The sequence below is a fragment of the Ascaphus truei genome, chromosome 14 (genome assembly GCF_040206685.1).
Source record: "Ascaphus truei isolate aAscTru1 chromosome 14, aAscTru1.hap1, whole genome shotgun sequence".
Lineage (NCBI taxonomy): Eukaryota > Metazoa > Chordata > Amphibia > Anura > Ascaphidae > Ascaphus > Ascaphus truei.
The window spans coordinates 27835738-27860713 of NC_134496.1; the positions used below are offsets into that span (position 1 = coordinate 27835738).

Consider the following 24976-nt stretch of genomic DNA (forward strand, 5'->3'; position numbering starts at 1 on the left):
GGGGTGGAAATGGCTGATAACAGGCCAACCTACATAGATACCAGCAGGGCACAGCCTCCCCCAGTTGGTCGTCACCATGTTTAGTGCTGCTGCTCACGCACTGTGCCCAGCGAAACCCAATGAACCCTTTTGTTGCCAGAGGGGCAAGCGATGCATAGTCAATTTTCAACCGAACATGGTACATGGCATAGCTAGCTCAGGAACTGCGTTGCAGGGGTTAACACTACACATGCATGGGGGACTGTGCCTTTAAGAGAAGCCTCGCCCACTGTTTCTAGTCTTCCCATCCCAAATGCCCTGGTAACTCCAGCCACTGTAACTATAGTCCCGCCCATGTACCATGCCAATCCCGCCCACAATGTCCTGTTAGAACCGCCCCCGTGCATTACCAGACGCACCACTGTCATGAAAACCACGCCCCCTTACCTTTCCCATCCCTCCACCCCGTACCCTGTTCGCCCCGCCCCGTTCATGACGCAGCCCGGGGCGGATCACAGTGTGAGGTGTCCCTGCGCGCCCGGTGGTTTCTCACTCACACAGAGGGCGGGGGAAAGTAGTCCGCGCGGAGGAGCCGTCCCGGTGATGGCGGGAGAGGAGCGGGGAGAAGGCGGAGGAGAGGCCGGTGCTCCGGCTGCGGCCTCCGTGCGGGTCCTGCAGAGCCTGCGGGGGAAGATATGTGAGTGAGGGGAGCTGTAATTAATTACTAACTATGCTAATTACATAGGATGATTCCAGTGATAATTTGGGGTTGTCCCCAAAATATATATATATATATATATATATATATATATATATATATATATATATATATATATATATATATGTAATATTTACTGTGTAATTACTTGCTGCTTTATCACTGTACACTGATGAGATATATATATATATATATATGTATATAGATATAGATATAGATATAGATATATATATATATATATATATATATATATATATATACAGTATATATATATATATATATATATATTCTATATCAGTGTGTGGGTGTATATATGTGTGTGTATATATATACACACACACACTAAGACAAGTGTACTGTAGTAATTATCAATTTCAGACAATACTATTAAAACAAATAATAGTGTGTGAATGTATATATAATATAGTGTTTAGAGACAAACCTGTCTTGAGAGAGGTCCCTGAAGGTGACGGAAACGTGTGTTGCTTTTTTTGAAGGGCTTGTAGCTCCGGTGAAGCAATTCCAGTGGGTGAAGACAGAGATCAAGAATTACACTATGGGGAACTTCATAATTGGAGTTATGTTTTAATAGTTTCTTCAAATATGTGTACCCATAACAGGTTACTAAGGGGGGCAGCTTCCCAATTAAGTGTGCAATAAGTTAAGGTAAATTGTAATTTTTTTGAAAAAACAATTGTTACAGTATTTATCAATAACGTGGAACTGGTATCTCCAAGGTTCAATTTGTCATAGAGTATATGGCCCGGGCCATAGAGGTGTGGGGAGAGCGGAGGCGCGCTAACGCTGAGGCTCGCCTGCTTCAGTCAGCGCGATTGCACGGACTTGCAGGCGAGCCAGCGTGCGCGACGGGAGGTGGTTGGAGGCGGGGCAGTGATGTCGCTGGGCCAATCGCCCGCGACGCACTGACGTCAATGTCACGGCGCCGACGTCACAGCGCCGTGACGTTGACGCTGCTGAAGGCTGATTGGATGTTTTCAGCCGACAGCGCGCTGAAAAACAGCTTGGCGCTCGGCTGAAAACTCCAAAGCCTGAGCACGCCTGCGGACGCTCGCGTGAGCCCCCTCTCAAGGCATCCTCATTGAGGATGCAGGGGCTCAGCGCTGAGCGTCCGCACGCCTCAGTGCTGCTTGTCCATCTATGGACGCAGCCTATGAAGATATGGTGGCAAAAAAAGTGCATTACAGTACAGTGCAAATGGGTTCGTGTGACGCTTACATTCACACTTTCTTTCTCACTGCATGTTCTTGCCAATTTATTATTACACGTGCGTGAGCGCGTATGTGTATATACATGCACATACACACACCTACTGCTTTATTGTTAGCATATACGTGATTACAGTGTATGTAAGAGTTGTAGATTTAATTACTGCTACATTTTATACTATGCACACAATTAAGTGTTAGATTCTAGTAGCACTGCTTCATATTACTGTGTGTGCGCGCGCTATATACATATACATACGGCAGCTCGCGCATGCGCCTGTCTGCAATACCGGCTCCCTACCTGTACCGAAGCTGTGCGCAAGCGGGGAGACTATAGAGCCTGTTACACATGCGTTATTTACATCAGTTGTGCACGTATATGACGATTGCAGTACAGTACATGCATCAATAAGTGGGGGGAAAAAGGTAGTGCTTCACTTTAAGTACATTTTCGCTTTACATACATGCTCTGGACCCATTGCGTACGTTAATGTGGAGTGTGTATGTGTATGTGTATATGTATGTAATATACACACACACATACATATCTATCTCTATCCATCGAGAGAGATCACTTGTGAGCACATTCACATGTCTTAGGCCTCGGATATAGTAAGCACTTAGGTGCTGCTGCTCGCTCTCGCTTGCTCACGCTCGCGCTACCAGGAGCTTTTTGCTGTCCTGACAGAGGAGACAGCAAGCGCGCTTGGGAGGCGGGTATCACTGTGTGTGTGTGTCACTTGGTAGCTGTCAGTGTGTGTGTCACTTTGAAGTGGTCTGTGTGTTTGTGTGTCACTGGGGAACCTGTGTGTGTGTGTGTGTGTGTGTGTGTGTGTGTGTGTGTGTATATATATTATATAATACTAGCTGAGAGACCCGGCGTTGCCCGGGATGTGAAGCGTGAATGGATGCGGTGGAGGTGAGGAGCGGGGGGGGGGGGGGGGGGGTTAATGGCGTCTTTGCGGCTCCGGATGAGCACCATGCGGTGGAGGAGAGGAGGGGGGCGGGTGGTGGTAATGGGGTATTTTTTGATCCGGATGAGCACCATGCGGTGGAGGAGAGGAGCGGGGGGTGTTGTTAATGGCGTGTTTTTTACTCCGGATGAGCAGGATGCGGTAGAGGTGAGGAGCGGGGGGGGGGGGTTAATGGCGTCTTTCAGGCTCCGGATGAGGACCATGCGCTGGAGGTGAGGAGCGGGGGGTATGGGTGTGGATGAACACCATGCGGTGGGCGTTGTGGAGGTGAGGAGCGGGGTGAGGACCGGGGGGGGGGGGGTGGTGTTTGGGGGGGGTTAATGGTGTCCGTGGTGGAGGTGAGGAGCGGGGGGGGGGGTTAATAATGGTGTCCGTGGTGGAGGTGAGGGGGGGGGGGGTGTTAATGGCAAGTCAGTATGGCTCCGGATGAGCACCATGCGGTGGAGGTGATGAGCGGGGGGGGGGGGGTGTTTAATGGTGGTTAATGCTGAGTCGGTAGCCCTGGAGCAGAGTGTGGGGTGGGGGTGTGCGAGGGTGGTGTTTTGAAGAGGCGGTGTGTGGATGTGGGTGTATTTATAGAGAGAAGAGTATTTATAGAGAGAAGAGTCTGTACCTGATTGTTAGAAGGTGGTGAGGTAGCAGGTGGTCAGGGTTGTCCCAAAAAAGTTTTAAATCTGTCAGTTGTGCAAATGTCTCAGAGCAGTTAGGGTTAGGTGCAGCGATTCCCAAAGCTCAGTGAGGGGTGGTAGAGTGTGTCAGTGGTGTAGCTCAGTGAGGGGTGTGACAGTGTGTCAGTGTTGTTGGCCTTAGACCAATGAGAGGTGTGCGGGGGCGGGCATGGTGCGGGGTGCTGGCCGCAGACCAATGACAGGTGTGCGGGGGCGGGCATGGTGCGGGGGGGCGGGCATGGCCGACCAATGACAGGTGTGCGGGGGCGGGCATGGCCTGAGGCGGAGTGACAGGCCAAAGGTGCAATGGCATTGTCCCTAGGGACACCGGACATCCAGCAGGCAGGCATGCATGCAGGCAGGCAAACATACAGTGCTTTCACTAATATAGTATAAGATATATTTTAAAAATTAAAAAAAAAGACCTGTTGTGAGAATAAATTATTTATTAACATTGTGCAACTTTGATAAATATATTCACACACGCACATTCGCACATTCATTTCTGGGTGTTTGGTGCTATGCTGTACGTACATACAATCCTTCCGGTCCCCACCTGACCCTGCCCGGTGTCTCCGGTTCCCCTCCTCACCCCCCCCGTCTCCGGTTCCCCTCCTCACCCCCCGTCTCCGGTTCCCCTCCTCACCCCCCCGTCTCCGGTTCCCCTCCTCACCCCCCCGTCTCCGGTTCCCCTCCTCACCCCCCCGTCTCCGGTTCCCCTCCTCACCCCCCCGTCTCCGGTTCCCCTCCTCACCCCCCGTCTCCGGTTCCCCTCCTCACCCCCCCGTCTCCCGTTCCCCTCCTCACCCCCCCGTCTCCGGTTCCCCTCCTCACCCCCCCGTCTCCGGTTCCCCTCCTCACCCCCCGTCTCCGGTTCCCCTCCTCACCCCCCCGTCTCCGGTTCCCCTCCTCACCCCCCCGTCTCCGGTTCCCCTCATACCTCCCCCCCTCCCTCTCCCTCCACCCCCTCCCTCCCTTCGCCCCCCCTCTCACTTCCTTCGCCCCCCCTCTCACTTCCTTCGCCCCCCCTCTCACTTCCTTCGCCCCCCCTCTCACTTCCTTCGCCCCCCCTCTCACTTCCTTCGCCCCCCCTCTCACTTCCTTCGCCCCCCCTCTCACTTCCTTCGCCCCCCCTCTCACTTCCTTCGCCCCCCCTCTCACTTCCTTCGCCCCCCCTCTCACTTCCTTCGCCCCCCCTCTCACTTCCTTCGCCCCCCCTCTCACTTCCTTCGCCCCCCCTCTCTCCCTTCCCCCCCCTCTCTCCCTTCTCCCCCCTCTCTCCCTTCTCCCCCCCTCTCTCTCCCTTCTGCCTCCTGCCCCCACCACACCACTCAGTTTGCCCCCCCCCCCACCAGCCTGTTTTTCACACCCACCCTCCTGCACCAGCACCAGCCCCAGCCCGTTTTCACACCCCCCCCCCCTGCACCAGCACCAGTCCGTTTTTCACACCCCCCCCCCCTGCACCAGCCCCAGCCCGTTTTTCACACCCCCCCCTGCACCAGCATCAACCCGGTTTTTCACACACACAGGCCCTGGTCCGATTCAAGGCAGGGGAGGATGACTCCTGTATGGCGTCTTCTCATCTGTCTTCTGCCATGGCTGGACTCAGTCTGGTGAGAAGCCGGTAATGAGCAGTCCCCCCCCCCCCCCCTCACCCTGGTGGCGGTGCATGCATGCTATCTCTGGTGTGTGGGACACACACAACCACACACACAACCACACACACAACACACACACAACACACACTGCCTTCTGTCTGGTCGCATTGCTCTGTAGTAACAATGGCGGCTCTGTAGTGCTCTGTAGGGAACCGGCTGCAGCCCCATTGGATGGGAGCGGTCACGTGACCGCTCCTCCGCTTTCGAGAGCAGGAAATTTCAGTTTGCCGCTCTCGGAAGAGTTTCTCCTCCTCAGCACGCATCAGCGCGCATGCGGAGGGAGAAACTATAGCCGCGCTGAACAGATACAGGGGCTTTGTGCATCTGTTCAGCGCGGCTCAGACAGGTCTGCACCGCTGCCTTTCACCATTATCACCTAGCATGCAGTACTTTCACTGCAGCAAGGGATTCTGGGAAATGACATGCAAATGAGCACACCATGTCACCTTTTGCCTGAAAACCATTTTAACATGGAACCCTTATAAGCTAATGCTCGCAATTTACACAGCTTTTAAGTACAGCATGGGATTATATGCAAAGTCAGAGAAACCACTCACAGACATGTTTCAACCTTAATGGGTCTCATCAGTGTGAGGTTGGTTGTACTGGCTTTGCAATTTTCAAGGCTGTAGTATATGTGATGGTATGTGTATGTGTGTGTATATGTATGTATATTTTATAGTGAGATTTATAGAGATATATTTTACTGTATACACTTGCTATATAAATATATATTTTCTATAGTTACCCCGTGGTACTATAGATACTTATTAATATACTCTTAGGCTGCGGATATAGTAGGCGCGTGGTGTCGCGCGTGCCTGCCCCAGAGGCGATCCGTGGCCTTTGGGATGGGTAGACGCGACAGGGAGGCGTGGCCGTGATGTCACGTGAGTGGTTCACCCTCATTGGCTAAACCGCTCACGTGACCCGCCGTCACGGCCTTTTGTTCGCGCCGTCGCGCGGAGTATGGACGCACCCTTAACTACTGCTTAATATTCCTACTATTTACGTCTGTGACTATTATCTTATCTGTATTCTTTGCCTAATTTCTTGTTTAATATTTCTGATATTTATATTATTCACCAACTGATTACTTTAAAGTTGGTTACTGCTTATTAGAAACATGTTATGCAGTAGTCTTTTGCCGTAGGTTATCAGTGGTATACACGTTTGTTTATTTTTGTCCCATAGTCTATTACTGTAAGTGTTGGTTGCTATTATTTTGTATACTAGTATAACTAGTTATACTAGTATATTGTGTTTTTTTTTAACTTTGGTTTAATATTTACAGCCGTCATTTATTAACAATTTGAACCTATTATCTGGTGATTAGTAGATGTTAATCCATCTATTATTGATGCTGGTTTGTATGTAATGAGTTGCAAAAGTCCCTTATGAGTTGTTTGCTGTCATCAGTCTATTTACACTTCAGGACTTTCCAAATGCAGAAGACCTTAGGAATGGTTTCCAACCTGTATTTTACTATTTACGGTTTATTTCTGTTTGATTACACTCACCGGTGTTGAAGGGGCTAGGGCAAAGGCTGGAGGTGCGAGACAAATTGCTTCAATTAGCCGGAAGGACCATAGCTTATCTGTCGAGAGATGAATCAGAATTGTTATGAAAAAAAAATATATATATATTTTCATCATTCCAACCCATCAGGCCTTCTATATCAAGGCATAGATATAGTCACAATGCATTGCAGAGGTGGTAATCGTGTACAGAAAGTCTCCCAAAAAGAGCCTTTCTGGATACATTGAATACTCTTAAACCTCTAGGCTTGAACATAGGTATAGATCTGGTTTCCTTTTTGAAATATTCTAACATTTTATCAACAATATGTGTTGATCCTTTTTATATGCCTTTTTATGCTTTTTATTCTCTGGGATATTTATTGGATGTTTTCTTATGTTCTTATTATTCTAATACATCTTTTTATATCACATTTTATATATATTATGATCTGTTTACTAATGGTTCTGTTTCCATTTAGATCATCCTTCCCATTATTGCTCCTCACTTGTTTAAACATATCATATTTATTTAACTAATACGTTTATTATTATTATTCTGTTTTAGCAATGTTGTTTGTGTTTTGGCCAATCACTGTTTGCGCCGCCCCTTTTGCGTCGTGATGTCGACGCTTCTAGGGTCTATTTTTACTGGGACTTGTGGACTATCCTATTCATAGACCTCTGATGAAGTTCGGTTTACCCGGATGAAATGCCTAGGGCTACCCAAGTGCCTCGTGGAATACAACCACTGCCGAGTCCTGCCTATTTGTTGCTGAGAACAAGCCGTGAGACCGATGTGCTCGCTTACAGCATTGCCGATACCGTGGGATCAAGGAGACCAAGCTTGCATTTCCATTGGTCGAAAGTGTCCGTGACGTCATCCGCCACTCAAACCCGGAAGCGAACACTGTCGGGGAAAACATCGGTCGGTCTGTTTTCTATTGCTGGACTTTCCAGCACTTCAGGACCCAGAGTGGTCAAACCGCCTGTTTTTCTCTATGAGCATGAGAGCGGAATGAGCTCTGTGCTCTAGTATTTGTTTTAATAAATTGTGTTGCACTATAATTTCTTTTTTCTCTCTTCCATACTACATTGAGAGTTCCTTCCATACTCAACCAGATTCCTTGTTTGATCATCACCACACCACGACCGAGGAGAATTTTTGCGCTTTGTGTGTTTTTGTGACGTCCTGTTATGAAATGTGAATGAGGGCTCCCACACCCCAGAACATTTACAGTATTTTATTATATTCTCAGCAGACTAGTAAATCTCTCCGTAACACACATCTCCCAGACTTCAGAAATAACTGGACTAATTGATGTAGCCTTATCTTGCTTCCATGCTCTTGCTATGACACACTTTGTAGCATTCCAGATTTGGGTGACCAAAGTATCTATAGTCTTTTTTTAGTTTAGGAATTGGATAATGTAATAAGTTTACGCAGTGTGTCCCAAAGGAGTTGCACTTTTAATCAAGCCAAGGTATATACAAGTGAAAAAGTGTCCAGTCCGCGCTCTTGCTCTTTAAGGATGTGGAATGATAGTTCCTCTCTGATCTTTTGCTGCAAGGTATATACAATACTGTCTCCCGCAGGGATCTTATTTTTGTGGAAAGCCCACCATAAGAACTAAAGTTTCACTGAACCCACATTTTCAGCATAAAGGAGAAAGAGAAGGTGTAATATTATAATATATATATATATGTATATATATATATATATGTATATATATATATGTGTATATATATATATATATATATATATATATATATATATATATATATATATATATATATATATATATATATATATATATACACTGTTAAGGCTTGTATACAGTTAAGGCTTGCATACAGCGATTTGGATGCCTCACCTTTTAGTGATTTGAAGGAAATGTCATATTTGTAAGTAATAACACAGGTTCTTAGGAAGGTTCATACTTTCCTGTATGGGTTGGAATGTTATAACGTTTCCGCCAAGATCATATCTTTAGTCCTATAAATGCCTTCCAGGTATGGAAGAGTTCATTCCAGGTGGGGAACGCCAGTTGCACAAAAAGAGGAATCATAGGGAATGTTTCTGTTGCTATTGTATGTTTCCTGCTTAGTTATCCCAGAGATTAAACGTGTGAGTAGTCCAGGGCTTCTTATAAACACCTTCATGTCTATGTTTTGGTAGAAGCCAAATAGCCTGTCTTATAGGAGTGTGAGGAGAATGTGTATTCTTCAGGTCTACCCAGCCTTTAACTTCTTCTTGGATACCAGAAGGGAATGTGACTATTCTGTAGACCAGTATATCATCTACAGAGACATGGAACAGCCAATCTGCCTATTTCTTTTGAGCACATCATTACTGACCACTTTTATCCTGGATTTCTGATCTTCCACATACAATTTTCACACTTTTTCTAAAGTCTCCTCAAATCTTTGAGGGAAGGATATGGGCAGAATGTGTTTGGGATGCATAGTCACCTTTTTAAAGAGACAATCCTACCTATCCATGAGATCAGCATAAGATACAAGAATATTGACAACTCACACCAAAACTGCAGCTATGTGAGCAGAGGGGGGTACACGTGGAGTCTGGGATCATCAGGATATACGGTACACATTGATAGTCTGTGCAGAGATGTCCACAGCATTCCAGAAAGTCAATTCAAAATGTGTCCTTATTGAACACGTGAACATACGTGTGTATACACGTGGTTTGAGTAACGTTTTGGAGTCACTCTATCCTTAGCAGCGTATCTCCTTTTTATGTTAATTTTTTTTAATCATATTTGGATAGATAGCTGCATACAATGGCCGTTATTCATGAAGCTGTGATGCCAGGTATCGCACACCGATCCAGCGGTAACTGCTATTGATTTAAATGGTTTTTACCGCTGGATCGTGGTGTGACATTCGGCATCACGGCTTGATGAATCCTGGCCTGTCATTAGAGTTGGTATAGCTGAATCCCTAGATACCTTTATGGAGAGAGACTTCTGTTTCATTTCACCACAATTATACCATCTGTTGTGTTATATTACCATTTAATCACACTTTTTTAAGGTGTCTTTATTTTGACATTTGAGGGATTGACAAAGCTATCAAACTGATATTAAATTAGGACGCAAAATCTGGGTTTATTACATCGTCTTCGTTCTAAGATATTTGTTCACTATTCAACATTTTTGAGATCTAGATGTCAGGGCAAAAACAGATGTTGCCAATGGCTTGGTTGTTAAAGCAAAAGTAGGGGCGATAAGGGGTACCCCAATCTAGTGCCATTCCTAATTCAGGTTATATTGGTATTTCCCCCAGGCATCGTCATCACAGCTGTAGGGGAATTATATTCTGCCACACTGTAGCCAACAAAAGAGGTCCCAAGCCAGCTTTTTGTAATACTTCAAACATAAATTGCGGTTGAAGGCTTTTTCAGTGTCGAAATCTGGGGCCTCATGTACCGCACCAGCAACCCTTCTTATATTATTATGAGCAGCCTGTCTGCCCAGTACAAGCCCACCCATTCATGATGCATTAGCTTAGAAATATGTTGGTTAACTCATTTAACAAACATGTTGGTGTATAACTGTGCCTCTTAACAAGAAAAGGAAATGATTTATTTGAATTGTTGTTGCTCATAATATGCCCGATTGTATTAACTTTTATCCACAAAGTGGACGACAACGATGTGCTTGATTTGTCTGTGTTCCCAGAGGTAATACGTAATCTAGCTGCCTGGATGTTCTGCCCTCTTGAGTTTAAGTCCACAACAGTTTATAATGGGTTTTACTCTCAGGCTATCAGTCCCTAAATGAGATAAGAACATTTCCAACTGCTGCTATTCATAATGTGATCATAGGCATTTACTTGATGCACAACATGTTACAATAATGTGTCTATGGGTGGGCATAATTTTGCAGGAAGTTAACCTGATGAATAGGAAGTCTGACTACATAAATCATATCTAAAACAAATGAGATTCATTTTATGTAATGATTCAATTTATTTGGGTAGTATTATTTACTTTTTGGTGTATGTTAAAACATTTTATCTTGATCACATACTCATAGACTCTGATGCATTATTGTGTTACAATTTGTTTTTAGATTTTTCTAAAGGAGTGTTATCTATTTCGATTTTGAATGTAATAGTTTTTAACTTTACAATATAACATTCTCATGAGTAAGGGTCATTTAGTTAAACCCTTCTCTAGCCAAAGCGTTATAAGTCTGCAGCCACTTCACAGCATGCCCAGTATGCAGGTCCTAACATTACCTGTGAAAGTTCTCATTTACCTCTGCAGTGGAGGGAGAATGGTCTCAATAGACCTGTCCTGCACAGGTACATGGAGAAACCTGCTACTTAAAAAGTGGGCTGGGGCGAGCTTAAACTCAGGGAGGAGGGGCCTCAACCCACTGATGCCAGTTGAAAATTAAAATTAATGAACACATACAGCAGTTTATTTTTATGTAATAATAAAAAATATACAGTATAGCGCATTTAAATATTTACATTGCTCTATATAGATCAATTTCATATCCCTGAAACTTTGTACATCTCTGCAAAATAAAAAATAGTTGGAAAATGTCACTTTGGCGGCATCTTCCGTCAAGAGTACTTTGGAATCCTTTCAACGAAATATAGTTTTACAAGTCTCCACAAGGTTTATCAGAGGTATCACCAGTCTCAGTAAGAGAGCAGAAAGAATATTGTCATAAATGGCGGGATGTATACAGTATCTGTGATTTTGAAGTAAGGAGTAATTAAGGCACCATGAATATTCTGTTTGTTTGGCAATATGCCTTTTAACATGCAGCTAATCTGCATATGGGCTGACTGTATATATGCTGAAAGAACCGGCGTTGTCGGTGACCCCCCCCCCCCTCAAGTTTTTACGTTGGGATCTATTTTCAGAGTCCTCTTGTGCCTCTTTAAGGGAGGCAAATACGCATATCTGAAGCGATGTAATTATGTGAATCTTTCAGGCCATCCGTCCTGGAGCTAAACTGGAAAATCTCTTGCGTTATATCTGCCGGCGTTATAAAGATCTCTTTGCATGGTTTCCTGTGTATTTTGGAATAACATTAGCGCCCTGCTTAGTTAACAGCGGCCATATGGCGATATCTTGTGCAGAGTCTGAATGTTTCCCTGCCATCGTGTATACAAGGAGTCTGGCTTTTTAAAAATAAATAAATGTGGATACTCTCCAGGTAGAGATTTTTGTTACCCTCAGCCAGGGTAAAAGATTAAGCAGCCATCTTGACTGGTACAGCTCATGCACCTCAGCGATGCATTCACAGGCCTGGGTGCCTCCTGTATCCGTCATCCCAACACAGGAATTTGCTCTGTTGCATTGGGTGCTCTAGGCCAGGGATTCCCAACAGGGTGCGAGATGTCACCAAGGGGTTCGCCAACAAAATCTGTAATGGCGGATCCCATGCCATACAGCGGGTTCCTGAGCCCGTTTGGGGATTGCGCACTTAGTAAGGCTCCAAACTGCACTGGCCTGGCGTGGGTGGCATATGTGTGAATTAAAGCAGGATTTTCCAAATGTGCTCCCCACAATGCTTTGCATCCACAGCAGTGAGGCATGACTTTGAAAGCTCTCGCAGTGATTGACGGCTTCAGTATACCACCCAAGCTGTGTGCACACTGAGCCTGCGCGCCCCCCCCCCCCCCAAATGAGCTCAGGATTCTATACTACCTGTGATTGGTCACACCGTTTTGTTAGCAATAGTCTGAGGAGTCAGCAATAATATTGATTAATTAAAGGTTCATACAACAAATATTTTCTAGCAAGGAGTACAAAAGGTTGGAACCCACTGCTCTAGGCTATAAATGGAGCTCCAATACTGCCCACTTCAGTGTTAAATGAATGCGTTTTTCATGAATTTGAGTTTGATTTATCAGGTGATTGGAATGATGAGACTTTATAAAGTAGACCATGTAACAAAGCAAATGGGGGAAAACATCAGAAGATGGTGGATTTTATGGGGCAGGCTCTCAAAACAGCAAGACTGCAATTCGGCTTTGCCCCCTGCTTGCCGAGGCACTTATCTGTGAAGGTGCCAGAATAATACAGTATCCTGGTCTCATGCTGGGATTCAAATGGCTGTCCAATAGATAGCCACAACAGATTACGGGACATTTAAACGCCATTTTATTTCCCCCTAGAGTCGACTGAAAAGCCAGTACCTTCACCGGTTAGTATTTTGGAAAGACACAGAGGGTTCTTGGAGCTACAAATAGAGCGGATATGCTCCGGGGACCCCATCGTAACCATCCTGAAAAAGAAAAGGTGGGGAGGAACTGAGGTGAGGGGGCTATGAAAGCGTGAGAGAGAGAGGAGTGGGAGGAGGAACAATGTGCAGAATAGAAACATGGAAGGACAATGGAGAAATAGTTGAGAAAATACAGTGTTTTATGTTTGCTATGCAGAATTGGATAGAGAAGTGAGAATGTATCCTTTAGCTGTTGGAGGGCCCCCCTGCTTTTGCTTTTTTTTGGTGTCTGTGTGCCTTGAAGATTTGTTTGTTTGTAAGATGGACTGAAATAGCACATCAGTATTTTATCTTCATTGACAAAAGCAACTCCAGCAAAGCCCACATACGCTTAGTGCGGGGAGCCTTGCGAAACGCATGTGTGTGCTCAAGAAGTCGGTGCAAAGCCGCACATGGCTCTCACCAATGACAGCGCTTTCTGTAAAATGTCATTGAGGTTGGGTTGCTAGCACAGTGTGTCTGTATAATCTTGTGGAGGAAAAGAGATTGCGGTTTCCGTTTGGCATAGAGACTGAATGACACAGATGCATAAAACGCACTATATTTCCTAATCTGCGTCTGTCTCCCCGCTCCCCTATGAGGCATTGGTTTTATGATTTACTAGAGGAGGGGGGGGGGGGGGGGGGGGAAGCTGACATTTTCAACCATTTTGTGCAGAAAGTCTCTCGACGTAATTCTGAATTTTAAGGTTTTTATTTCTGGGTTCATGCTATAGTAAAATGGAAAGAATAACCCGGCGCTTAATTAGAGTGTTAGTGATATCCAAGTGTTGAATAAATGGCTGCTCTAAAACCCAGGAAATGGAATTAACCTCTAAATTCCAAGTTTGAAATGCTGTAGTGTCATGTCATTTTGTGTTGACATAACTGGCTGTTTGAATGCTTGTTCTTGTAGAACAGCCTTTTCCCACATGTTATCATTTTCTGTTGTATGTTGCCATGAATGGTTACAACATCCCTAATAATACAGGCAATTAATGAATTGAAACCTTAGATAGTCCGGATTTTGCATTGCTCATGTTCTTTCCTATTTCCGCTTTATCACCGGATCCTGAGGGTCCCTGGTGCTGTAAATAGCACGGTTCAGCTCTGAGGACCCCCAGTTCCAATACGGTAAATCGGGAGTTACCAACTTCAGTCCTCAAGGGCCACCGACAGGTCAGGTTTTCAGGATATCCCTGCTTCAGCACAGGGGGCTCAATCAGTGGTGAAGCAGGGATATCCTGAACCGCTGGTGGCTCTTGAGGACTGGAGTTGTGCTCCCCTGTTGTAAATAAAACTATTACAATTTTGGTTGCGAATGGTACTTGAAAGCAGCAGCCTTCCAACCTCCTCCACACCCCCCTTTATTTTTACCTGGCTGGGAAGTAAGGAGCCCCCCGGAGCTGTACCGCACTATATCTCCGTTGACCACTGGTTCTGGAGTTACTCACCAGTAAAGGTACAACCGGCATATGGTGGGTTTTAAACCTTCAACGACACGAGGGCCAATAGGAAGCTACAGATGATGTCGCAGATTTCGATTGGTCAACGTGACACAAGATGTGACCTGCCATTTTGTTTTCCCGTGAAGGCGACAAGGACACGTTACTTTTACCGTGGAATATCTCGGGACCCAAGCGGTCTCTGGAACTAAAAAAAAAAAATTTGCAATTCTGGGACACTTTCTCCTCCCCAGAAAAAAATAAAAAGGGTGCGGATGGTCAAGAAACAAATGAACAGGGGACACTGCAGCTTTAATTTTCACAGGTGCGTTGAACCCTTTTAATTCTATTCTGAATGTCATTTTCTATGGGGTGGGTGGGGGGGGGGGGGGTTCCCACGGTCGTTAGTGCGACAATGGAGTCTGAAATGCAAGTGTTTTTTCCTCGCGCCTCTGCAACGATCGGCCGCCCACGCGCTTCTGATCACGCAAACTCCCTCGGTCAGTTGCTGATGAACAAGGTTGTGTCTGTCGAGAGCAAGTTTGTTGTCAGAAGGAAACCGTACAAAGAGGTTCCTATTTCGAAACATCACAATTAACCCCCCAGGCTGCCAGAGAGGCAAGCCTGGCATTTCATTCATTAATAATAGTTTCAATTATGTGCAATATCTTTGAAAATGAAGGCTTGAGAAGCGTCCAAGACCAGGCTCCCATGTAAAGTAACAGTTTTACTTTGTAACCTGTGAAAAATTAAATGTATGTTTTTTTTTTGTTTGTTTTTCTCCGGGAACACGGAATTCCAGCTCCTCCAGTCTAACTACTGCAAACAAAGAACAGAGCAAAAAAGAACAATTTACCAGCGGGAATTCAGGACTGACAAACAGTCTTACCTAAAAGCCATTAGGCATAGGTCTGAAAAACCTAAGCTTTTTTTTTTTTTTTTTTTTTTTTTTTTTTTTCCTACCACGGAAATTATATGTTTCAAAAATATTTAAAAATACTTATACAGTACTGTTCTGACAATTTATATTTGTTAAGTGTCAATCCTATCCAGTTAATGGCGTAGTAACCCTTACTGTGTTTGTCTTGGGAGGGGGAGGCTTAAGTTGTTCAAGTCCTTTCAGCTGAAATATGCAGTTTTATTTTCTCGGGTTCCTGAGATACTGATTACCAATAGTAGCCCCCACCCGAACAGAGGTTTAAATCTCACTCGTCACAGTGGCCAATAGAAAGCTGCAACCATTTAAATACCCAGCCAGCAGCGTTGGTATCTCTTCCAGTAAGTATCTTTAAAACCAGGGGGTCCCCCGAGCTGAAATAATGCTGTTTGGCTCTGGGAATCCTCTGTTTCCTACAAATGTAAATATATAAATAAATAAAACAAATCTTTCAATGGCCGTTAAAAAATACTTGGGAGTGTGGTTTTTCTGGCGGCAAAGGGGTTAAAGAACAAACTTTGCCGCCATCGGTTCTCTGTGGTCCTACGATGAAGAGACCCTTTAAAAGGAATATGAAGTGCGCCTTACATCAGCGGTGCGCAATCTGTGGGGCGCGACCCCCAGGGGGGGCGCGAGACTGCCGACGGGGGGCGCGGGGTTTACAGAGGCCCCGCGCGCTTCCCGAAGGCACTTAAATTAAGTGCCGGGGGAGCTGCAGGGCCTCTGTAAACCATACTTACCCGTGGCTCCGGCGGCTTCCTCCCGGCGTCGCCATGGCAACGCGGCGTCAAAATGACGCTGCGAGGTCATGTGACGTCACGTTGCTATGGCAACGTGACGTCATTACGCCGGTACGAGGGTAAGTTGGGGTTGGGGGGGGCGCGGGAGTGAGGGGACAGCCGGCAGGGGGGCGCAGGGAAAAAAGTTTGCGCCCCCCTGCCTTACAGCACAGCCGTGACTCAGAGATGTAGCAATTGGAAGCAGTCGTGAAATCGGCTTTCCGGTAGGAAGCGGTGAAGTGTCTCTACCCTCCATTTCTCAGCTGGAGGGGTGGCAGACTGGGGGAGGTGGAGTGAGTGTTACAGACTGGAGGTTGGGGTAGGGGGTGTGTGTGTGCGCTGTGTGCGCAAGTATTATCTTTCAAACCAAATGATAATCGTGCATTCTGCTTGGTCAGTCCCTCCAAAGACCATAGCGAGCTGATGGCAGCTGAAGATATGCTTCGGGGTGTATTATTTATCCTACCAATCTCTTGTGGTGACTAAACTCATTTTATATAATAAGTGTATGTGCATAGAGATAGTTATTAGTGCTGACAGTGTACGCAGTGCTGTGCATAGGTTCATCTTTTAGCCAAAACATCTTAATCTCCAGCCACATCAAGGTCATCTTTCAGCCGGTTCCTACACTACCAGTGTTATATACTGTTCCCTTTGTATCTCCTTCCCTGCAGAGAGGAGAAAAGAGGAAACAAGACAATGATCTAGTCAACAGCATGAGATGCGTGACATGTACGTGGCGCCTAAGGGGTTAAAATTTAGGAGCATGTGCTGTGTGGGAGTTTAAGTGCGATGTGTCCTTAAGACACACACGCACTGCTGCTTGTGTTACTGTTTTTCACGAAGAGGAAAGGCAGGGCTGACGGTGCAGAGCGAACAAAATGAACACCGGACTTGATGCAAGGCCATATGGTAGAAAGAGTTTACCAAGCGTAGACTTGCATAAAAAGGGAATAAGATCCATGCAATCAAATCTCAAGTCTCTGATTTGCTTCCTGGCTATGTCCTTGTCAATGGTGCTCAGCCGTCTTAAACTTCATGTCTAAAACTCGGCTCCTCATATTACTCTTCTCCCCCCCCCCCCCCCCCCCCCCTTCCCCAAATCCTAATACAGTATCTCCTTTTCCCTTTCCTTCATGGCATGGCTAAAATTGTGTCTGTAATATTGCGAAGATCTGCACTGTCTTCTGTCAATCTACTGCTACAACTGTAATGCCTGCCCCTATCCTCTCCAGTCTGGATTATTGTAACATACTGCTAACAGGACTCCCTGCCCCACAACTTTCTCTCCAAACATTCTGCTTTTCTCCTCCTTAAATCCCTCTCCTGGCTTCCCATCTTTTCCTTCCTGCTTATCAGCTTTGATCTCTTGAGCCAGGTCCCCGCTGGCTACAGCAGCACCCGCTGTGGCGGACGCTGCAGGGACAAGAGCCCCCCTCAAGGTGGCCGGGCCCGCTGCGAAGGGGGGGGGAGCGCCGCGCGCCCAGTTTTTCAGGGATACCTGAAAATTGAGCTGGCCAAGGGTGACTGAGCGCCGGGCCACGCCCCCCGCCGGTTCAGCCAATGAGGGCGAACCTGCCGGGTGACGTCACGCCCCCTGTCTTTTCCCCCTGCAGCTCTCTGCAGACTGGGGAACTTGGCTGCACGCACCGCCAGCCTCACTGACGCGCGTGCAGCACAGGCAGCGGAGCCACAGCCTTATTTTGTCGTCTTATGTGCTCTGCTCATAACTGTCTCCTCTCCACCTCTATTACTACTCTCTCTGGCCGTAAAGCCTTTTCTCCCACTGCCCATTACCTGTGGGACTCCCTCCACACTATGTATACTCCAAGTACCTTCTGTTCCCCACCTTTCAGTCAAACCTTAAAACTCGCCTCTTAACTTAAGCATTTCACTGGCTACTGTCCAGCACCAACCATTGTGGCCAAGTACTGATATCTACCACACTTCTTCTTTCACCTGCTGTCTCTGTACGTCTCCCAACACACCACTTAGATTGTAAGCTCTACGGGGCAGGGCTTTCTTTTCCTATGGTCTGATTTTTAAAAAAAAAATTTTTTTGCACCATTGTATCATCATTTTCTTACTGTACTATAAAGCACAGAGTACATTGTGAGCGCTATATAAAGATGCATTTAACCACTTCCTTGCTGAGCAGTGTGTTGGCGTTCTGTCTCGTGGCCAAGGGTTTAACAGGATTATAAGAGGTCACTTTAAAACAGTGTGGCAGTTTTAGATCAAAAGAAAAACATAATTATCTTTTTTTTTGTTTAGTACAACACAAAATAAATGCGTTTGTGCTGCGAGACCTTCAGCAGCGCAGGCTCTGGCTGTCGCCCGCGAGGGGACTTGTTGTGGCCCTTGGACTAGGTGCTCCTGCAAGTTGCTTAGGTAGCTGAGTGCAGTTTTTCACACACACTCATATGTTACAGTAATATAAATATATGGTACAGATGTTTATAAATGTTGAAATATAGTTTTCAAGTCTTTAAATGTATCATAAATGACATTACAATAAGCTTGGGGCCCCGCGACTCGCAAATATTCTGTGATCTGACCCATTTCGGGGGATTAGTGGAAGAATCCTGCAGTAGTCGCTGAATAAAACCATAACCTCCCAGAGATTCCTCATGTATCTGGCTGACGGCCGTCCTGATTTCTGCAAATGTAATTAAAAAGCCCAGTATTTCCTTTTGTGGCGGTCGTCTTCTCGCGGAAGTCTTGTGCAGTGATTTACGAAGCGAGGGTCTGTTCTCCTGGTCACTAGGAAAGCTCCCCTTCTCTCTCCAGCGCTCCCTGCCCGTCTCTCGCATCCCAGGTTCCGGCCACTCCGAGTCACTGACCAGAAGAGCTCACAACCTGAAGTCCAGGAAAGCAGACTTGGTTCCCAGGCGGTCTTCTCTCTTACAAGTTATGCCAGTGGTTCTCAACTTCAGTCCATAAGCCCCCAGCCAACCGGTCAGATTTTCAGGCTATCCCAGCTTCAGCACAGGTTACTAGGCCACAGATTGAGCCACCTGTGCTGAAGCTGGGCTATCCTTAAAACCTGACCTGTTGGGTGTTTTGAGGACTGAAGTTGAGAACCCCTGAGTTAAGTTGCTGATTTTGTAGATGTGGGTGGTAAGGGGGGTGTCAAGCTGGAACTGGGGGGTGTTCCACTGAAGCAAAGCAGTTCAGACCCCTTCTGCAGTGAAAGGGTGAAGGGTCGGAGTGAGATGGGGGATTTACAACCCCCCCCCCCGTACCATTGTTTTTTTTTTTTTGTTTGTTTTTTATAAACCCAAAAGGCCGCTATTGTTACACACCACTTTTATATAAAACAATTAACAAATGTATTTGTGTTAGGAAGTGTCTATCTGCTTTGCAAGTATAAATAATGCATTAAAAAAAAATACACACACTGGTTTGCAGAAGTATTTACCCCCTATTAAAAATCTCACAAGTTGTTGAATTATAGATAATATATGCACATTTTTTCAGACAAACTATTATCATTGTAAGCTGCAAAGCTGTAATGGTAAAATTGAACACTATTATATGAGGAGGAGGTTAAATGTCAGCAAAGGAAATGTACAAAATGAAATTTACTGGTTGCCCAAGTATTCAGTCCCTTTAATCAGTACTTGGTAGAAGCACCTTTTGCAGCAATTACTGCTGAGTCTTTTTGGATCGGTCTCTACCAGTTTTGCACTGTAGGATGGTGACCTTTTTGCCCATTCTTCATGGGAAAATTGACCCGGTTCTGAGAAGTTTGTTGGATAGTCGGTGGACGTCAATCTTCAAGCCTCGCCATGAATGTTCGATTTGTTTCAAGTCAGGACTGTGACTGGGCCACTCATTCTCTTATTTAACCATTCCAATGTGGCTTTGTCTTTGTGCTTTGGGTCATTGTCCTGCTGAAATGTGAATTTCCACCCCTGGTTTGTTTTGACAGACTCAAACTGGTTTTCTTCAAGGAGTCGTCTGTACTTTGCACCAGCCGTTCTCCTCTCTATCCTGATAAGCTTCCCAGTCCCTGCTGAAGAGAAGCATCCCCATAACATGATGTTGCCACCACCATGCGTGACAGTTGGGATGGTGTTGACTGGGTGATGTGCTGTGTTTTGATTCGTCTGACCACAAAACTTTTTTCCATGTCTGCACCATCAAAAAACACTAAATGCTTTTTTGTGAACTACTTGCTTGATTTAAATGAGTCTTTAAGTAATGGATTCTTACTTGCCAACCGTCCATACAGTCCAGCTTTGTGAAGGGACGGGTTTATTATTGATGTGTGAACACCGACTTCCATCTTGGAAGAACTTTTCAAATCTCTCGATCCATGTTTTCCTCAGAGCTTTCCTCAGAGCGACATCCCTAACCAGATTCCTGTTTGCCCAGCTGCTCAGTTTGGGGGGAGGTGGGGGGGAGCATCTGATCTGGGTAGTATGATGCATCTTCCACTTTTTAGTGATGAACTTCACTGTGTTGGAAGGGATAATCGGCACCTTTGACATTTTCTTGTACCCTTCTACTCTGTTCCTCTCTCTCACTTTACCCCTGACTTGTTTCTGCGCTCCTTGGTCTTCATGGTTGCTTTGTTGAGTCACTGTGAGTTGAAGCTTGAAAGTCTTTATATACCTGATGGAAATGATCTACAAATTAAACCACTTTGATTACACACAGGCTGAAATTATTTCACTAATTTTTGTGACATTTCAAACACTTTGTGTACCTGACCTGATTTAGGGCTGCAGTAGCAAAGAGGTTGAATACTGATGCAAATGAGATTAGGTTGATGGAGTTTGGGGAGCGCAGATATCACCAAATTATGAAAAATAGAAAACATAGTGCAGATGGTCTGCAATGTGGATGAGGTGTGTTGAAGATAATGTATGAGATTTACAATCACATTTAGAAATAAACAATAAAGCAGTTCCAAATATAGTTTGGTGTGTTAATGCTTGATCGGATGTCAGTCAATCAGCTCAGATCTGGTTACAGGTTCAGTGGCATGAAGTTCTCAGATTCCAATAAAACAGGCAGAATATACCATAGTGCGATTTATTGTATTATGTAAATTAGACACATAGATGAAAAAACACACTTACATAAATCGTAAGGGTACAGGCATGTAGTACTATAGATGGGATCAGTATCTCTGAACACTGCTGCCATGTACCGTCCTCTGGATCCTCGTGTAACTCCGGCTACAGGACTTCCGGTATCTTCACTTCCTGTCTTTGGAACGCAGGGGGACAATGGAACGACAGTACTTTATTTTTTTATAGTACTATTTAAGCACTAAAAGCAACTTGATTTCAAGATTGATATACTGTATACGGTATTGTACTGTATGTCAGATATTTTTATATATATTTATATATATATTTAAATGCCTTTACAACTTTATGTACAGTATGGTGTAGTACTGTACCTGTACTACTGTAAGTGTGTAAACAGTCAAACATGAACACACCACACAATTATATTTAAAGGACATTTTATTTTTCTGGATAACAAAAAGAAAAAATGCATAATACAAAAACACATCGCCTCTTCTTCCAAATTTACAATCTTGTCTTTTTTCTCAATGGATGGTGCTTCTTGGACATCTTGGTCTGTAAAGAAAGAGACAATAAATCGCACCGTACATTATTCAATCCAGATTTTTGGGGAGAAAGGGCATGACATGGGGAAACAGTACATTATGACTACAGTGCCTTGTATCTTCTTGGTTTTTTTTTGGGGGGGAGGGGGCTTGGAGGAGACAAAGCATACATTACATGGGCTACTACACTTTACAATAGGACTAGAGGTTTACAGTCCCTTAGGTTTTGGGGGGAAGGGACATGGCATGCATGGATTTGAGCACTGTCTTACCTGGCATTCCTGGTAGAGTTTCCGGCACCAATTGTGCCCGTTGTCTTTGCCCAGCTCCAGACATGCAAAATAGAAAACAGAAATAGAAAAAAATTATTATACCATGACGCCAGTACAGTCAATTGTTAAACAGTATCTTCTATTTTTTGAGGGGGGTTTGGGGAGACAAAGCATGCATTGCATTTGCTACTGCACTTGACAGTAGGAGTAGAAGTTTTAAAGTACCTTTAGATTTTTGGGGGGAAGGGACATGACATGGGGAACAGTACATTATGACTACAGTGCCTTGCATCTTCTGCTTTTTTTTTTGGGATGGGGGGTAGTGTTCTCTATTGCACATTCCCAGTACTTTGTATAAAGGCCACTGTTTAGTGTGTGTGCGTGTGTGTGTGTGTGTGTGTGTGTGTGTGTGTGTGTGTGTGTGTGTGTGTTTCTAGATAACCATTTATTATTATTTTTTTTTTTTTTAAAGTGATTATTTACCTTCAATTTGTAGGTGAGGCAAAGAATTTGCTCCCCTATCCAGGACCAAACAAAATGAGAGACTGCTTCTGCACAGTTAATCTGGACCAGGAAGAAATATTTCGCACAAAAGTTGTGGAGAAATCTCTAAGGTAAGAACTTTATGCATTGTGTGACGAAATATACATCCATAGATTAAAAAATGTATGTGTGTGGGACACACACACACGGGTTAATAAAGTAAAAAAGTAAAAGTTAAGTAAAAAAAAAAAATATGTGCCGGACATATTGCAAGTGACCATCCTAGGACAAGGATGGTACTCGACTGGATTCCAAGAGTGCTTACAAGACCAAGATGACCAAAAGTAAGATGGGAGGATGAAATAAGATGTGTTGGAGCAGTTGCCATACAAGGTCTGAAGATTATTAAACGCTAAAATGATTACAGTGATAATCCAAGCACTTGTTGATCAGACGTCACTGTGAAATCCTCTATTTGGTGAATAATTAAAAATTTTTTTTTTTAAAAATCGCCATTCCTCACTTGATGCCGGACCATCAAATTTCAAATGATGAGTTGTGCAGTCCCCATAAAGCGATACAATGCCCATGTGTCTGCGTGTCATCCTCTGGCCCCCTGAGTCCCTCCATTGTCACTTCACACAGTGATTAAGCTGCGAAGGGGAATTCTCGGCTGTGACATGCAATGGAGCATGCTGGGCATCACTTTTAGTTTCTGATATATTTTATACATGGTTAAAGAGTTTTCCTGATACATTACACAGCTCGTACAGCAATGCCTAGGTGATTTGTTTTATCACCCATGAGCAGCTTCCCAATGCCGAATCATTAGCCAAGCTCAGACTTTAGTGCAAAAGGATAACAAAGCGGTCTCTGAACAGGTCTGCTGACCGCACTTCCGTGTGCCAGGCTTAGCTGGACCTCTAACACTGTGATAACCGTTGACATGTTTTTGCGTTCAATTTAGTAGCTGTGGTCATAAGTTGCTGAGTTTCTAACCTCCACTGCCAGAGAGGCCTGTTGGCTTTGGTTGTCTATTGGTAAATCTTTTGTGGCGATATGTTCAGAAGCCATACGAGGACAGGAACTATGAAAACTATTTTTAAAGGACAGTCCCTCCTAGTACCAAAGTGTGCTAATGGCAGTGACCTGTTTAAGGGGTTGCACTTAGTAGGGCCCAAAACTGCACCCTTTAATATGGGGGTGGGGAGTGGCGGGGTATAGTATTCAAATATAGCAGGAGCTTCTAAAGTCACTCCGCACAATGCTTGGATCCACAGCAGCAAGGCATTGTTGGGCGTGACTGGATGCTTCCACAGCGAGTACTGTACTATACCATTCTGCATGCACTGAGGTGTTGTTTGGGCCTTATTAAGGGTGTGTTCCCCCCATCGGTTCAGGACACAATACTGCCCTGGATCGGTCACACAGTTTTGTTAGTTATAGTCTAGAGTAGGCAATAAGATTTATTAATTACGGGTTCGGGGGAATAAATATTTCCTAGCAGGGCATACATTGGGGACCAGGTTGCAGGTCAGGAGTACCTAGTCCTTTTTGCTGCCAAAGAGACCTGCAACAAAATGGCAGCGACGGAGTTAATCAAGAGACGTGTGCACTGAGCCTGAAATGGGTTTGAGGGGAAAAGGAATCTCTTGTGAGCAGCAGAAATAGCATCGGTTCCAGAAAGTCAGTCTCCACCTCCACGACAGCTCAGCGGGAGCACTACCCTTCATCAGCACTAACTAGACTCTATTGATCACAGATGTCCCATTTACACTTAAAAAAACCTCTCTCCCTTCTCTCCCTCCCATCCCCCCCTCTCCCCTCTCCCTCCCATCCCTCCTCCTTCCTCTCCCTCCCTCCCCAGCCCTCTCCCTCCCCAACCCTCTCCCTCCCCCATCCTCTCCCTCCCCACCCTCTCCAGGAGCAGTAGTTGCCAAATATTGCCAGCGAGTACTTTAATTCTATTTATAAGTCAACTGCTTTAGAAAGCAGAAGTACAACACTTTTTGTAGAGGTTGGCAGCCTTAACCCTTGCCAGACAGGCGAAAACAATTTAACGGTTGTGTAAAGATTAAAAAAACAAAAAAAAAAACATAAACCAAAAAAAAAACAATTGCACAGATAGCTTGTTTTTTCCAATGCGTGTATATTAACAATATTGCGCAACGGGGAAATTAAAAAGGAGCTGCTCTCAGAGCACAGTGCAGTCTAAGGCCGTGATTCTACACAAAAACGCACGTTGCGTTTATCGGTGGCGCCAAAACAAGGTAGCTTGCATCCAATGCAAGTGATTATACCGCTAGCAATGGCCGCAGCTCGCCGTACAGCTGGGGAAGAGACAGAGACATTTGTTTTTTTTTTCTCCTTACGATGGCCGTGTCACGTGACCAATGAGGACGAACCGCTCACGGCCACGCCTCCACGCCTCCACGCCACCTCTGTTCTCCCTCTCCGGTATAATTGTATTGTATGTCTTTATA

General features: G+C 45.1%; 1 protein-coding gene across 1 annotated transcript in view; it reads left to right on the plus strand.

Annotated features, from left to right (window-relative positions):
* Positions 1 to 455: 455 nt before the first annotated feature.
* RASA2 (RAS p21 protein activator 2) overlaps positions 456 to 24976 on the plus strand; it is a 92361-nt gene continuing 67840 nt past the window's right edge. Inside the window, exons 1-2 of the mRNA XM_075570220.1 lie at positions 456 to 676; positions 22507 to 22624. Of these exons, the coding sequence (XP_075426335.1) occupies positions 472 to 676; positions 22507 to 22624 (323 nt within the window). The 5' untranslated portion in view covers positions 456 to 471. The remainder of the gene's footprint in view (positions 677 to 22506; positions 22625 to 24976) is intronic.